This window comes from Zootoca vivipara, chromosome 6, assembly GCF_965207765.1.
Source record: "Zootoca vivipara chromosome 6, rZooViv2.hap1.1, whole genome shotgun sequence".
Lineage (NCBI taxonomy): Eukaryota > Metazoa > Chordata > Lepidosauria > Squamata > Lacertidae > Zootoca > Zootoca vivipara.
The window spans coordinates 9,449,121-9,465,315 of NC_142589.1; the positions used below are offsets into that span (position 1 = coordinate 9,449,121).

Here is a 16,195-nt window from a genome sequence, read left to right on the forward strand (position 1 = left end):
GAACATTGGCATGCAAGCCCTTATATAGACAGCCCACCCCCAAATACATCATATATACATCATAGAAGGGGCGGTCTACAGCAGAAATCTGTATTGTTTTTCTCCTGTCTGCCAGGATGCCTGATAATGGATCACTGATTGCATTACCTGGGCCTTTTGGCCACTCTTTTCTGATGATAACTACTCAATTCCTGAATCCAGGTCACAGGCTCACCCTATTCATACACAGACACACCCTTAAGACAGGATTTGTGAAGAAAGAGACAATGGGGAGGTTTCTTCCATTTCCTTCCTCCTTGAAGAGAAATATTTGGCTGAAAGAGTCAAAATGGCTTTAGGACTGTTTTCCTGTACCGATTCCAGACATGTGGTTTATATATTTATGTATGTGTTTGCCTTGTACAGTTATGAACATTCATTTTATATATACAGTGATATCTCGGGTTACATACGCTTCAGGTTACAAACTCTGCTAACCCAGAAATAACGCTTCAGGTTAAGAACTTTGCTTCAGGATAAGAACAGAAATTGTGCTCTGGCGGCGCGGAGGCAGCGGGAGGCCCCATTAGCTAAAGTGGTGCTTCAGGTTAAGAACAGTTTCAGGTTAAGAACGGACCTCCAGAATGAATTACGTACTTAACTCGAGGTACCACCGTATAAGACCTTAAAATTCTTATAACAGTATGACCATAAGGCTGTTGTCACAGTCCACACGGTTGCCGCAGCGCGTGACCATCTTCCTCCTCCTCAGTCTCAGTGTTGCGCCACTCAATCTCAGCAGGGGGGGAGACAAAATTAGAATGGTCCTTTCCGCCTGCCATTGCCCCCTAATGTTGAGCTCCCTACTAGGGCTGGAAGGCTTCAGCCACCGCTGCAAAAAAGAGTAAAGGTAAAGGGGCCCCTGACCATCAGATCCAGTCGTGTCCGACTCTGGGGTGCGGTGCTCATCTCGCTCTATAGGCCGAGGGAGCCAGCATTTGTCCGCAGACAGCTTCCGGGTCATGTGGCCAGCATGACAAAGCTGCTTCTGGCGAACCAGAGCAGCGCACGGAAAGGCGTTTACCTTCCCGCCAGAGCGGTCCCTATTTATCTACTTGCACTTTGATGTGCTTTCGAACTGCTAGGTGGGCAGGAGCTGGGACCGAGCAACGGGAGCTCATCCCGTTGCGGGGATTCGAACCGCCGACCTTCTGATCAGCAAGTCCTAGACTCTGTGGTTTAACCCACAGCGCAGGGCAAAATGAACAGTGGGGAATAAAACAAGCGGCCTAAGAAAAGTGGGGCAGGAATGGGGGGCAATTGAAGCTGAAGGGGGGAGGGAAGTGAGGGGAGGGTGGCAAGAGATTGTGGTTGCAGATAAATTCAATAAATAATAAATAATAATAGTGGCAAATCATGACATCTCTGATATGGAAAGGGGAGGGAGGAAAAAGGGGAAGCGGCAGACTTTGCTGACGGTATTTAAGCAGAGGCTAGGTGGTTATCTTCCATAGAATCACAGAATTGTCGACTTGGAAAGGCCACCCAAAGGTCATCTGGTTCCACCCCCTGCGATGCGGGAAAGCAGCGTCAAACACAACCACGCCAATGACGTCCCTTTTCCGGAACCCCTTTGCCTTCCTTATGGAAGTACCTGGATCGAAGGAACTCGCTTGCCTGTTCCTGCAAACGGCCGCGGTCTCAAAAGAAGGGCATTGTGGGTACACGGCGGGGCAAATCTGCCCACCTCCAGGGCTGCTGTAGCTGCAAAGATGCTGAACGACTGGGTCCGACTGCATGACCTCAGAGGTGCCTTCCAACCCCGTGATTGTCGGCTTATCTATACGCAACAAATGTTCTTGGATGCCTCTTGCTGCCCTTTGGTGGCCAACGAGCTACTGCTTGTTCCCTTCCAGATCTAAGGGTACCGAAAGCATCTCAAAAAGGAGGACTTCCAAGACCCAAGAGTCCCCAGCCGCAGGAGGGGATGTTGAGAGATGGGAGTCCAGCAACATCTAGAGGGGCAAAGTTCCCCCCCCCAGCCCCGGGGTCAAGCTGTTGTTGTTTCTGGGTACCCCACTTAAAGTTTCCTTGCAGGAGTCCCACAAGAAGCTGGCCGACAACGTAAGTGCTTCCTATTTATTGATCAACAGAAAAATATATATCTCACAGTGGGCAGTCACAAGAGGTCCACTCAGGACACCTTTAAAATCACACATACGGGCTCCCAAACAAACGACAACACAGAGTCACGCGCAAGCCCCCTCTTGAAGCTCAAAACGTAGCTCCCCTTTCTGCACAATAAATTGGAAAGGCAGGCATCACTCAGGACCGGAAGCTTGCTGAGTGCACACACAGGAACACAAAACCTGCCGGAGAAGGTAAAAATTTGCTCCTCCGGGATCTATTCTCTCGTTACGTAAGAGAAATAACGCTTTAAAAAAACAACAACCTTGCTCGCACATATTTTGTGGAAGAATGGTTGGCAGAGTGTGCCAAGTCGCCGAGGACCGCCATGTTTTTAGCACCAGTGTTAACAGCAGCAGAGCGAGCCACAGCTTGGAGGTGCCTTGCGCCTGGAGAGCATTTGAGGTCCCAAGGAACGGTGCGGAAGTGCTGGGAGTCAGGTGCCTTTTTGGGCTCTCTCTTCCACGTAGAGCTGCATCTGTAAATGGAGGCGGACAGGAAGAACTTTTAAACAGAAGGCAGTGTTGCGTAGTGGTTAGGGTTGTGGACGAGGGCCTGGAAGAGACCAGGGTTCGACTGTCCACTTAGCCATATGTGTCCTTGGGCCAGTCCCTGACTCTAGGCCTCCCCTCACAGGGTTGTTGTGAAGGTAAAACAGGGTGGGAAGAGCCATAAACACCACCTTGAACTCCTTGGAGGAGAAGATGAGATAGGAATGTAATAAAAAACACTCACTCTCTCTAAAGCACTTTCATTAAATTTTTAGTATTTTAATATTTATATATTTTATTTAATATTGACTAAACTAAGGTCTACTCAGCAACTAAAAAGGGACAAAATTTACGCAACCTTAGAGCAAACAACATGCAGGAGAAAGGAGGGGAGAATCTTAATATTTCGTTGTTGTTTTTTTAAAAAAAACATTTAAAAGTTGGAAAATTCGTGGAGAGTAAACCACATGCCTCTTCCTTGCCTGGACAGTCTAGTATAAAATACTAAAATTACAGTGGTCCCTCGACTTATGAATTACTCAACATCCGATGTTTTCAACTTACGAAAACGGGACAAATGGCCACACGCTTACGAATTTTTCTACATCCGAACAGAAACCGTTGGCGCTTTTAAATGTGGTTTCCTCGACTTACGAATTTTATAATGCAGTTTCCTTGACTTACGAATTTTTCCGAATATTTTTTCCCCTATGGGAATCCGCTTTTCGACTTACGAAATTTCCGACCTACGAATGTGCATTCGGAACGGATTAAGTTCGTAAGTCGAGGGACCACTGTATAACCTTTTGCCCACCTCTGGCTCTGGCCCCGCCCACTGCTGGCTGACAAGTGAGCAGCATGTATCATATCAGAGCTTTGGTCCAGGCAAGCCCTGCCCGTTCTCCCATCCAATCGCCTTGCAGATGGGTGTGGCCACAAATGCCAAAGCTCCACCCACATATCACGGGTAATAATGCAGAGTCCTGTGGCCCCTTACCCTGCCCCCTACTGGCCAAAAGGGGGAACTACAGGGAGTTCTAGCCAATATGCAGTGGTACCTCGGACTTAAGAATTTAATGTGTTCCGAACACACATTTGTAAGTCGAATCCCATAGGAATGAATTGGGAGGGAAAATATTCGTAAGTCGAAAAATCCTATCTAAACCGCATCCAAGATGGCAGGTGGAGCTCTGTACGTAAGTAGAAACATTTGTAAGTAGAGTTATTCGTAAGTCGAGGTACCACTGTATTAGAAACAGCTGCGACCATTACCTACCAGGTCTTGAGATCAGCTGAGGCCAGAGAGCCAATCCCAAGCAAACATGTGCTATAAAAGGCGGGGCAACTGTTTGCTGAGTGTAGATGGTCTCAGAAGCTTGTTGTCCATGCACACACACACAATAGTTGCCAAGTACCTCGTTTTCCCCGGGAAACCCCCGTTTTTACTTACCTTTTCCCGGTGGTCCCCCATATCACTTTGTCTCCTGTTTTTCTCCGTTATTTTCTCCTGCCAGCGGCCATTTTTTTTCTTTTTGATTTGCCCTTCTATGGGCACCAAAAACGGCCGCCGCCGGCTTCAAAAGTCGCATCTACGCATGTCCGGAAGTGCATAGCCGCGACTTCCGGTGTCAGCGGCGGCCATTTTTGGTGCCCATAGATGGGCAGAGCGATACCGGAAGTTGCGTCGACGCACTTCCTGACATGAGTAGAAGCGACTTTTGAAGCCGGCGGTGGCCATTTTTGGTGCCCATAGAAGGGCAAAACGACACCGGAAGTTATGTTGACGCAACTTCCGGTGTCACATGGCTGCCGGTCCCGGATTCTGCAGTCCGGGACTTGGAAGGTAAGACACACACACACACACACACACACACACACACACGTATGTGTCCCTGAGATAAGATGGTGGGTCTTGTTGGCAGATCTAGGAACCTGAAGTTCCAGAGGGGGAAAAGGAATTGCTCTTCATTTAAAATTTCATTTTAAGAAGGAGAACCCTGCTGAACTTGCCTTTAGAAGGTCCGACGTCATGGTCTTCAGCGGGATCAGTCGAGGGTCACGCATGTGGACATCTTGTTCGTCGGCGAGAATCCAGGGGAAATCCTTGGGTTAGGGATGCAAATAATTTGCTTTATTTGTTTGTTTATTTCATATTTTTATTTCGCTTCACTAAATTTATATACCACAAGGATGTAAAGAAAAACCTCAAAACAGTTAACAAAAAAAAAGGCCTCATTAGCACAGAAACACGGAGAACTGCAAACTACAGCTCCCAGGATTCTTTGGGAAGAACTAATAACTAGAGAGCAATAGTAATTGCTAATAACTAGAGAGCAATAGTAATAATGGGACCCAGGTGGCGCTGTGGTTAAACCACAGAGCCTAGGGTTTGCTGATCAGAAGGTCAGCGGTTCGAATCCCTGTGACGGGGTGAGCTCCCGTTGCTTGGTCCCAGCTCCTGCCAACCTAGCAGTTCGAAAGCACATCAAAGTGCAAGTAGATAAATAGGTATCGCTACAGCGGGAAGGTAAACGGCGTTTCCGTGTGCTGCTCTGGTTCACCAGAAACGGCTTTGTCATGCTGGCCACATGACCTTGAAGCTATACGCCGGCTCCCTCGGCCAATAATGCGAGATGAGCGCACAACCCCAGAGTCGATCACAACTGGACCTAATGGTCAGGGGTCCCTTTACCTTTACCTTTAATAGTAATAAAAATAATAATAAATTTATTATTTATACACCACCCATCTGGCTGGGTTTCACCAACCATTCTGGGTGGCTCCCAAGAGAATTAATGTTAATAATAATAATAATAATAATAAAGCAATCAAACAGACATTAAAAACTTCCCTAAACGTTATTGTGAAAATATATATTTGACAAAAAATAAAAAATAAACATGAAAACTTCCCTAAACAGGGCTGCCTTCAGGTGTCTTCTAAAAATCAGATAATGAGGATGGGCCTCCAATTCCCATCCTCCCTGACCATTGGACATGCTGGCCGGTGGTGATGGGAGCTGGAGTCCAACAACATCCAGAAAGCTGCCCCAAAGGACGGAATTAATAAGAAACCACTCAGGTTTTTTTTCTTTTCCGCATTTCTTTTTCTTTTGGTATATATTTGGATGAAACAATTAATTTATTCTTTTGTTTTGTAACTTTAAAAAACAACGCAATAAAGATTTATTGTAAAAATAAAAATAAAAACAGAAAGCCACCCAGGGTATTTAAATGACGGGAAGACTCGCCACACAGATCCGAGCCATTCAAGAATTCCAAGAAGCTTCCTGGCAAAAGGGAGAGAGGCTCTTGTGATTCACGGCACCCTGTTGCAGAACTCGCAATTTCTTATCGCCTCCTACCCTGATCACTTGGATCTTCTCCATGTTGCGAGTGGCAGCTTCTCGGGTGTGAACCAAGACGGTAAAAGTACAGCCTGCAAGAAATGGAAGATGGGGTGGGTGGGATGAAATCTTCAGAAAACGGAGAGGAGAGATGGGAATGTCTCTTTAGAATCCATAAGGGAGAGAAGGAGGGAAGGAGGGAAGGAGGGAAGGAGGGAAGGAGGGAAGGAGGGAAGGAGGGAAGGAGGGAAGGAGGGAAGGAGGGAAGGAAGGAAGGAAGGAAGGAAGGAAGGAAGGAAGGAAGGAAGGAAGGAAGGAAGATGGGGTGGAATTTTTAGAAGCCAGAAGGAAGGGAAGGAGAGACAGGGGTTTCTCTTTAGAAGTTGGGGAATCAAGGAATTGTAGAATTGGAAGGGACCCCAACGGTCATCTAGTCCAACCCCCTGCAATGCAGGCATCTCAACTAAAGCATCCATGGCAGATGGCCATCCAACCTCTGCTTCGAAACCTCCACAGAAGGAGAGTCCACCACCACTCCATTCCACTGCCAAACAGCTCTTACAGTCAGAAAGTTACTTCTGGTGTTTAGTGAGAACCTGGTGACTAGAAGCCATGGGTTCGAGTCCTACCCTCCGGAGGAGGACACAAGCTTGCTCCATCCTCCAAGGCGACAGCAGGCCCCACAGTCCTTGGACGCCAACAGAGCAATGCTGGAAGCTGTGTGTACCCTGTGAACTGTGGGGGGGGGGAACTCGGCCAGCTCAGTGTTCTATGTCAGCCCATACTAAATTGCTGCTTTTTCCAGTTCTATGGTGGGAGCGTGAAAGGCTGGGGAGAGAGGGGAGAAAGGAACCACAGGAGACAGAGCTTCTGTCCTGCTGCACTAAATCATAATTAGCAAGGGAGCATTGTGCACGATTGCTAGGCAATCTCCAAAGTATTCTGTCTCTCTCCCTCCTTGCAGCCATCAGAGAATGGCAAGTTCTAAGCAATTTGAGGGCCTGGCATTATGGTTGAAGAAGTAGAAAGTATATCCCCAAGTAAAGTGGAGATCATAGTATAGAAAGGCGATAGATATTATCAGGTTGGGTTTTTTTTTTTAAAAAAAAAGGAAATTAGAATTGGGTTTAGGAATAATAACTATCTCAGCACACACTGGAGGAAAGAAGCTATAAAGTTCTAGCCCTAATCTAGGAATTAAAAAGGTTATGCTTATTTGTGTGATGCAAAAGAGATTTGTTTGACGGCTTTAAAGAGCAAAACTCTAGCATAATTTCTGGGTCGGGACAAGATTGCTGGGAGATACCAGACATTTCCTTTCCTTTTCTCTCTCTATTTTTAAAGGAAAGTTTAGTTTGGGGTAGCACACACCAGAATGTTCAGACAAAGACAGCTTAGTTCTAATAAATATTCAGGTAGCAGAAAAATTCACCATCCCGTTTGGCTTTGAATGGCTGTGACATCACAGCAGCCCCGGCCAATGGTTGAGACAGCTTGCAGTGTAGGTAGGTAACAAGCAAGTAAGAAGAACTGTATTGTGGAATATAAATCCTAGACAACTACCTACGGTTTGTGTCTTGCATTTGAGGGGGAGGAAAACAGGCTCAAAAATTGAAAAACAAGCATGGTTTGTTGGCCTACCTGGAGGGTTGTTGTCCAGAACTGCATCACAGACACTAATTTTCAGAATGAAGGCACGCAGCAGCTGTTCCACATGGTTCAGGAGGGAGTCGGAGCTGGGGAAGGAAGAGGTGGGGGGGCAGACCTCAATCACATGATGGAAATATAGTTATGGGGGAGGCGAGGTTACTTTGATTAACCAAACCACAGGGAAGAGGTAAGGAGTAAAGGAGGAGAATGTGAATATGAAAAAAGCTGGGGTCCCCAAAGTAACTCTTGTGGGCATCTCAAAACCATCAGAAACACGCACAACCTTGGCACTTGCCATTCAGCCCCCACCCCCTTTCAGGGGGGGCTCTTTAGGGGAAGATTCTTTTTAAGACAGGCTTGCCGATCAGAAGGTCGGCAGTTCGAATCCCCGCGACGGGGTGAGCTCCCGTTGCTCGGTCCCTGCTCCTCCTGCCAACCTAGCAGTTCGAAAGCACGTCAAAGTGCAAGTAGATAAATAGGTAACGCTCCGGTGGGAAGGTAAACGGTGTTTCCGTGCGCTGCTCTGGTTCGCCAGGAGCGGCTTTGTCATGCTGGCCACATGACCCGGAAGCTGTACGCCGGCTCCCTCGGCCAGTAACGCGAGATGAGCACCGCAACCCCAGAGTCGGTCACGACTGGACCTAATGGTCAGGGGTCCCTTTACCTTTACCTTATTTTTTCCAGAGGAGCACTGCCTGTTTGTTTGTTTGTTTGTTTGTTTCTTTCTGTGTTTTGGTTTTTGGAGATGTAGATGTTTTGCCTATTTGGGAGAGAAGGTGAAATGTGCGTAACAGCTCCTTAGGTTTCCAGGGGTGCTGCCAAATGGATGCGGAAGCCGCTACTCTGAAAACAGCTCTACAGTGGAGATTCTTAAGTCAGGGGTGTTGCTAGACTGCAGCTCCCTACGGCTCCTGCCAACATGGCCAACGGTCAGGGATGATGGGAGTTGGAGTTCAGCAATATCTGGAGGGCCACAGCTGCCCCATCTCTACATTAAGAGAAAGCAGAGATGCGATGGAGGCAGCCAGGGGCAGTAAGGGCAAGTGACGGTCTAGTTCAGGAGTGGGGAGAACATCGCTTGATTCAAAAGCCCTATCAGCCTCCACCAACCTGACCAGTGGGAATGGGAGTTACCAGTGTTCTGAAAGGCAGATTAATAAAATGATGATGATAATGATTTATTCATACCCCATCCATCTGGCTGGGTTTCTCCAGCCACTCTGGGCGGCTCCCAACAGAATATTAAAAACAAGAGAAAACATCAAACATTTAAAACTTCCCTAAACAGGGCTGCCTTCAGATGTCTTCTAAAAGTCAGATAGTTGTTTATTTCCTTGACATCTGATGGGAGGGTGTTCCACAGGGCGGGTGCCACCACTGAGAAGGCCCTCTGCCTGGTTCCCTGTAACCTCACTTCTCGCAGGGAGGGAACCGCCAGAAGGCCCTTGGAGCTGGAGCTCGGTGTCCGGGCAGAACTATGGGAATGGAGACGCTCCTTCAGGTATACTGGGCCGAGGCCGTTTAGAGCAGGCATAGGCAAACTCGGCCCTCCAGATGTTTTGGGACTACAACTCCCATCATCCCTGACCACTGGTCCTGTTAGCTAGGGATGATGGGAATTGTAGTCCCAAAACATGTGGAGGGCCGCAGTGCGCCTATGCCTGGGTTAGTTCAATACAGGCATGTGATTAGAGACAACATGCTGCAGTGGTTAGAGAGTTGGATCAGCAACAGGGAGATCCAGGTTCAAATCGCCACCCAGCCCCAAAGCTCTACCCAATACACCACACTGCCTCTGCAAAGTTTGGGGGCAGTAAGGCCTCACCTGATAGACAGCAGGGGGGGCTGTGTAATTTCGAAGACAAATCTCTCCACGGGGTGGTGCTCCTTGTCCAGAATAACCACCACCACCTTTTCCACGTCATTCTGAAAAGCAACAGAGCACAAGAACTTGTTTTTTTTCCTTACTTCGAGTCTGTTTGCGGAAGAGCTCTGTATATCACCAAAGTCTGCGTACACCCATACCAAGTTACATTGGTCCAATATTATTATACCTACCACTGCCAAAATGTCTTGGGGCTGAATAAAATGAAGCCCTAAGTGCCAATTATTCCCTGATCTTGTGCTGTTCGTCGAAAACTTACCTTCTCCAGCAGAGGTTTGATGCAATGGAGGGTGTCTTGAATGTATTGATTCAGCTCTGGGTGGCAGGACATCTGTTCAAACAAATATCTCAAGTTGCATATAAATATGTATGGATTTGTCAAGGGGAGGAATCCCACCAGACTGATTTTTAAAAGAAATGTTACAAATTAGAAGATTGGGGGGATGCGGTTGACATAATTTAACTTCAGCAAAGAATTAGGAAGAATGGATACAAAAACTTATGGAATATGCAGAAATGGTGAAACTTACCGGAAGAGTAAGAAATCAAGATAACAAACTTTTTATAAAGGAACAGAAATGGTTTATTGAATATTTTTACAGATAAATTGCACACAGATAAAAACATTGGCAGGATTACTATAATAACCTGCAGTTTCATAAGAGTATATCTTAAAAGTAGATAAATAAATGAGCAAATTAAATTAATGTGGATTTGCAGATTATTAGAAAATAACTTTAAGGAACCGCAGAAAGAGGGGGAAGGTAGTCAAGTTTTGAAATGTTAAAATGATTCTAAAATTAATGAAATGTATAAATGTATAAACCTGAAAAGTATAAAAAAATTTTTTTTATGATTTCAGCAAAGCATTTAACAACCTGTTTAACATGGGGGGTTTAATAACAATTGTGGATCAGGTGATGGTAAAATGATATGATGGGCATTTTGCAACTTCACACCCACACAAGCAACTGGCCAACCTAAAAAGACATGTTTGCATGGTCCACCCGAAAGACAGTCACATCACTCACCTGGACAGGCACATTGTATTTTTTCCTTTTCTGAAAGATCCCGGTGGGGTAGACTTCTCGGACATAAAGGATGAGGTGAATGGCTACTTCCAGGAACTCAGAAAGGACATCAGCTACAACTGGAAGGGAAGGGGATGAATGTAACAAAGGTGGAAGGTTATTGTTTTGTTTGTTATTATATTACATATGTATTTTTGTGGTTCTATACTGTCCTCGGACGGACAAAATATAATTACTAAATAAAAAATGTGGGTAGTATCTATTTAAAAGTGGGTAGTATCTGTTTAAAAACAGTTTTGGTACAATTGGAAGGCAGTGCCGAAAATACTTGTGAAGGTTGGTCACTGGGAGATGGATGCAGGTCTGTGGCACAGGCCTGATAAATGGGTTCCCCTCCCCTTGATTTTTAATAGAGCTGGAAGCATGGGTGTAGACAGGGGGGCAGGAGGGGGCAGCTGCCCCCCCTAGAAGCAAAAAATTATTGTATTTTACAGACCATAACCAATACTTTGCCCCTCCAAAAACTGAAGTGGAAAGGGCTTTGCTTTAGCAAGAGCAGCTCTCCACTTGCTGGGGGCGGGAACACAGCTGTAACAAAAACACATCAAATAAATAAAGCAAAGTGGCTACCAGTACTTAAGCAGTTAAGACAATGGAGCAGAATATCCCTTCAGGCAAGGTCCACCCTATTCACCCTATTGTTATTCAGTGGGAGTTGTTAATGGGCATTCAGGGATCGCATTAACAGTTCTATTGGCGATTTAATGAGGGTGCAGAGGATTCAATTTGACTAAGGTGGCCCTGCAAGGCTAAAAGGAAGTGAATAAGAAGGGGGGGGGGGCTGTAGCTTTGATAGACACAGTGATGTTTATAAAAAGCATTGGTGTTCCAGTCTGCCCCTCCTCCTGCATCTGTATACTGTAAATCAGGGGTGGCCACCTCCCAAGAGACTCTGATCTACTCACAGAGTTAAAAACTGGGAATGATCTACCCCCTTTTGGGGGGTTCAGGTCAAAGCTGTTGAGTTTTTTTAAGGAAGGGAAGCCCTGTTTTGGGGGGTTTAGGTCAAACTTGTTGAGCTTCTTTTAGGAGGGAGGGAGGCCCATTTTTGTTTAGGGCTTCAGGTCATAGTTCAGCTTTTTTTAGGGAGGAGGAAAAATTTGGGTGAGCTTTTTTTAGGGGTGCCAGTGATCTAGCAGTGATCTACCACAGACATCCAGTGATCTACTGGTAGATCACAATCTACCTGTTGGACGTGCCTGCTGTAAATCAAGCAGAGAAAGCTGATTACAAGGCTCCTGTACAGGTGTACCGGTATCTTCCTCTTGCTGCAGAGTTCTAGAATCACAGCGTCACCCAGAGGCACCCACAAATGTGAGTTATCCCTCTCTCTATTTCTTCCTTCCTTTCCTCCCTCTTCCATCCTCAATAAAATACTGGGGGGGGGCAGATAAGCCCCACATAGAAAGCCCATCAACATGGGGGGGGGAGGACTCTTTAAAATACAGTATTTACCAGTAATTTCTTTTGGGGGGGGAGGCACCTAGGCCTCTAGGAGTTGGCTGCTATGCCTAGGACAATTCAAGAAAGCAGAATCATGCATATGCTATGGTAATATATCAATAGAATCATGGAATTGTAGTCGGAAGGGACCACAAGGGTCATCTAGTCCAACCCCCTGCAATGCAGGAATTTTCCCCCAATGTGGGGCTTGAACCCACAACATGGTTGAAATATTATGCTGATATGCAGCAACGCCTCGGGGCCATCGAGACTGCGGCCCTGTCTTGCCTCGCCCTCGCCTGCCCTGCCACCCCCTCTCCCCTGCCCGACCCTCCCATCCTCTTGCTGCAGAGTTCCAGCTTCACAGCATCACCCAGAGGCACCCACAAATATGAGGTATCCCTCTCTCTATTATTCCTTCCTTCCCTCCCTCTTCCATCCTTAATAAAATACTGGGGGGTGGGCCAGATAAGCCCCACATAGAAAGCCCATCAAAATGGGGGGGGTGACTCTTTCAAATACGGTATTTACCAGTAATTGGGGGGGGGGGGTGAGGCACCTAGGCCTCTAGGATTTGGCTGCTATGCCTAGGAGTAGGACAATTCAAGAAAGCAGAATGATGCATATGCTATGGTAATATATCAATGGAATCATAGAATTGTAGTCGGAAGGGACCACAAGGGTCATCTAGTCCAACCCCCTGCAATGCAGGATTTTCCCCCCAAGGTGGAGCTTGAACCCACAACATGGTTGAAATATTATGCTGATATGCAGCAACGCCTCGGAGCTGTCATGACTGCACCCGTGCCTTCCCTCGCCCTCACCCGCCCTGCCACCCCCTCTCGCCTGCCCGACCCTCCCGTCCTCTTGCTGCAGAGTTCCAGCATCACAGCGTCACCCAGAGGCACCCACAAATATGAGTTATCCCTCTCTCTATTTCTTCCTTCCTTCCCTCCCTCTTCCATTCTTAATAAAATATGGGGGGGGGGCAGATAAGCCCCACATAGAAAGCCCATCAACATGGGGGGGATGACTCTTTCACATACGGTATTTACTAGTAATTGGGGGGGGGGGAGGCACCTAGGCCTCTAGGAGTTGGCTGCTATGCCTAGGAGTAGGACAATTCAAGAAAGCAGAATGATGCATATGCTATGGCAATATATCAATAGAATCATAGAATTGTAGTCGGAAGGGACCACAAGGGTCATCTAGTCCAACCCCCTGCAATGCAGGAATTTTTTCCTAAGGTGGGGCTTGAACCCACAACATGGTTGAAATATTATGCTGATATGCAGCAACGCCTCAGAGCCGTCGTGACTGCGGCCGTGCCTTGCCCTCGCCCACCCTGTCACCCCCTCTTGCCTGCCCGACCCTCCCGTCCTCTCCAGCCAAGCAGGGTAGCCGCCGCCGTTGCCAGCCCCAGAAGCACAAGGTGGCCGCTGCCGCCGCTGCCGCCACCACGATGTCGCCAGGCCAGCTGGCCCTGTAGCCCCGCCCACGTTCCCACTTTGTGGCCCCGCCCCTGAATGATCATGGCTTGCCCCCCCCTAGTTTTGATCCTGGCTACGCCCTTGGCTGGAAGTCAAAGTAGGTTTCAGTTCTGAAAAAATTAGAGGAAAAACCGTGCCAGTACCTTGTCCGAAGTTGAGATCCTGTCGGGTTAAAGTGGTCATCTTGGCAGCAACTTTTTAAAGATGATTACATAGGGACTCTCGGTACCTGAAAGACTGATAGCATGGAGATTTGGGAAGGGGAAGGGAGAAGATTCCGGAATGCATTCAACTAAGTATTATTCAGAATAGACCCAGTCTTAAATTAGCCTTGAGGACTAGTAACTTTCTTTTAGAAAAGGAGAGGGGTCACATTCAATGCTAGTCCTAGTCACAGTAGATAGGTATGACTGGTGTCCATTCATTTCAATGGGTCTACTCTGAGCATAACTTAAACTGGATGAACCCCCTAAGGTTAACCTGAAAGGAACCCAGTTTAGAGGCTGTAACATTGGGCATGCTAACCTCAGCCTAAGCTCCACTGAACACAGTGGGATTCACAGTGCAATGTAAATGGGGGAGGGGCTATTGGGTTGTTGTTTTTATTTTTATTATGTATTTTGTGATTTTATATCTTGATTTTATTTTGTGAACCCCCCTGAGACCCCTAGGTATAGGGAGGTATATAAATTCAAATCATCATCATCATCATCATCATCCTATGCGGATCTACTCAGAAGTAACCAACTGAGACTGGTGCCCTCCAGCTGCTTTGCCTTCCCGCTGCCCCCCTGCCCCGTGCTTTGCTCCTCCATAGATAGGATTGCCTTTCAGGGGTGCCAACTTGAATAAAATATGGGGGGGGGGGCTCAGGTAAGCCCCGCCCTGCATAATCAATCACCAGACGTGATTTGAATGACAATGCCCATCAATTTGGGGGGGGGGTCCCCAGCCAGCCCCCTCAAATATTTTGTTGTTGTTTAGCCGTGTCCGACTCTTCGTGACCCCATGGACCATAGCACGCCCCCAAAATATTTTAGAGGGGCCAAAAGGACCTTGGCCCCTAGGAGTTGGTTCCTATGGATCTTATTATGCCTGGGACCGAGACCCCTTGATTCCGGTGGGCGTATACGGGAGTAAGTCCAGTGGGGCTTCTGTCTGCGTAAACATGCCTGAGCGCGATCTCATCAAATTGCACCATTAAAGGTTGCAAAAAAAAAAAAAAGCACCTTCAGCCCCTGCAAAAAGCAAGGCAAACGGACATCGATCTGCTCGGGAGTCAGCCTCTCACTGGAGACCCTTTAGGGTTTACGCCAGAGGAAAGAGCTTCCGGATCGGGCCGCGAAGGCGCGCCCCCCCCCCCAAAAAAACGCCTCTCCACCGGTTCCACCGTACCTCTCTCCGGGGCGCAGCGCGGATCCCTCTCGCCCGACCCCGACCTCGCGGCGGCGGGGAACAACGGCGCCTCCGCCTCGCCGGGAAGGCTGGTGACGGCGGAGCAGCCGGAGGAGGAGCTGGAGACCCAACGACGCGGCCGCCTGACGTCCTCGCCGCGCTCCTCCCTTCGCCTCGCAGGTCTTAGTGCCGGGACGCCTCGGCACCCGGGCGCGCCGCCCATTCCCGTGACGTTAGGACGGAGACATTAGTGCACCTCTCCGAGAGCGGGCCATTTTATTTTATTTTATTTTATTTTATTTTATTTTATTTTATTTTATTTTATTGAACTCTCGTCGTCCCCCGCCGCCTCTCAATTGCTCATGGCTTAACGGTTGCCAACTTCTCCCGCCGGCCCTGCTCCTATGCCTTTAGAATCAACCTGAGCCGAAGGATTTCGCAGATGAATCTCACTGTCTCGCTCACTCGCTTGCACACCCCATGGATATTAGGGATGAGGAAGGGGAGAGAGACGATTCTGGGTGGGTGGGTGGGTGGCATCCAAATTAAGTCCCACTCAGAGTAGGCGCATTGAAATTAACGGACCTAAATTAGCCCTGAGAACTAGTAGTAACTTTCGGTTCGACTAGAAATGAGATTCTTAGGGTGCCCTAGTTTGCATCCAGATACCACACACCCTGGGTGGTCTCCAATTTAAGTCCTACTCAGAGTAGACCTTTGGAAGTTAACGGGCCTAAGTAAGTCATGTCCATTTCTGACGGTCGGCTCCCAGAGCATCGGCGTAGCTAGGATTTGTTTTTTTGGGGGGGTCATGCCTTTTGTTACGCGGGCAGGCTTTTGGGGAGGCAGAACCTCAGTTTGCTATGTCTATGTATTTTAAAGTATTTTTATTTATTTAGGGGGGCAGCTGCCCCTCCCTGCCCACCCGGCTACGCCCATGGCTAAGCAATTTGGCACTCAATAGTTTTGAACGCAGAAAGGTTGCCAAATTTTCTTCCCTTCCCCCGCACCTCTGCTTTTAACAGCAGCGCGTCACCCACAGATTTCAGTTGCACAAAACGGCGATTATAAACGGCGAATTTAAAGCACACAACTGGTATCAATGTTGTCATGACATAGCAGGGGGTTTTTTGTTCTGTTTTTTTTCCTGGCTGAACATCGTACACTGTTTATTGATGAATCTATCTATTTTAAATGTGGAGCAGTTTAGAAATGTTCTGGTTTTGCGGGGGGGGGTA

The 16,195-nt window shown here is 47.6% G+C and overlaps 1 protein-coding gene across 2 annotated transcripts; it reads right to left on the reverse strand.

Annotated features, from left to right (window-relative positions):
* Positions 1-2,104: 2,104 nt before the first annotated feature.
* MAD2L2 (mitotic arrest deficient 2 like 2) lies at positions 2,105-15,062 on the reverse strand. Of its 2 annotated transcripts, none has more exons than XM_060276263.2 (9): positions 14,958-15,062; positions 13,706-13,791; positions 10,570-10,688; positions 9,798-9,869; positions 9,479-9,579; positions 7,645-7,739; positions 6,022-6,095; positions 4,668-4,760; positions 2,105-2,644 (listed from the first exon to the last, which is right to left on the reverse strand). In XM_060276263.2, the coding sequence occupies exons 2-9, from the start codon at positions 13,743-13,745 to the stop codon at positions 2,603-2,605; spliced, it is 636 nt and encodes a 211-aa protein (XP_060132246.1). In that variant the 5' UTR covers positions 13,746-13,791; positions 14,958-15,062; the 3' UTR covers positions 2,105-2,602. The 2 variants fall into 2 exon arrangements, with proteins under 2 accessions (XP_060132246.1, XP_034976850.1); XM_035120959.3 differs by having other exon boundaries at positions 13,706-13,799.
* Positions 15,063-16,195: the final 1,133 nt, after the last annotated feature.

Excerpts from the sequence above, each read along its gene's own strand:
- MAD2L2 (XM_060276263.2), bottom strand. The coding sequence starts at position 13,745 with ATGACCACTTTAACCCGACAGGATCTCAACTTCGGACAAG. Across the intron at positions 10,689-13,705 it reads GGATCTCAACTTCGGACAAG|TTGTAGCTGATGTCCTTTCT; the intron begins GTACTGGCACGG and ends CTTCCCTTCCAG. Across the intron at positions 9,580-9,797 it reads TCAAACCTCTGCTGGAGAAG|AATGACGTGGAAAAGGTGGT; the intron begins GTAAGTTTTCGA and ends GTTGCTTTTCAG.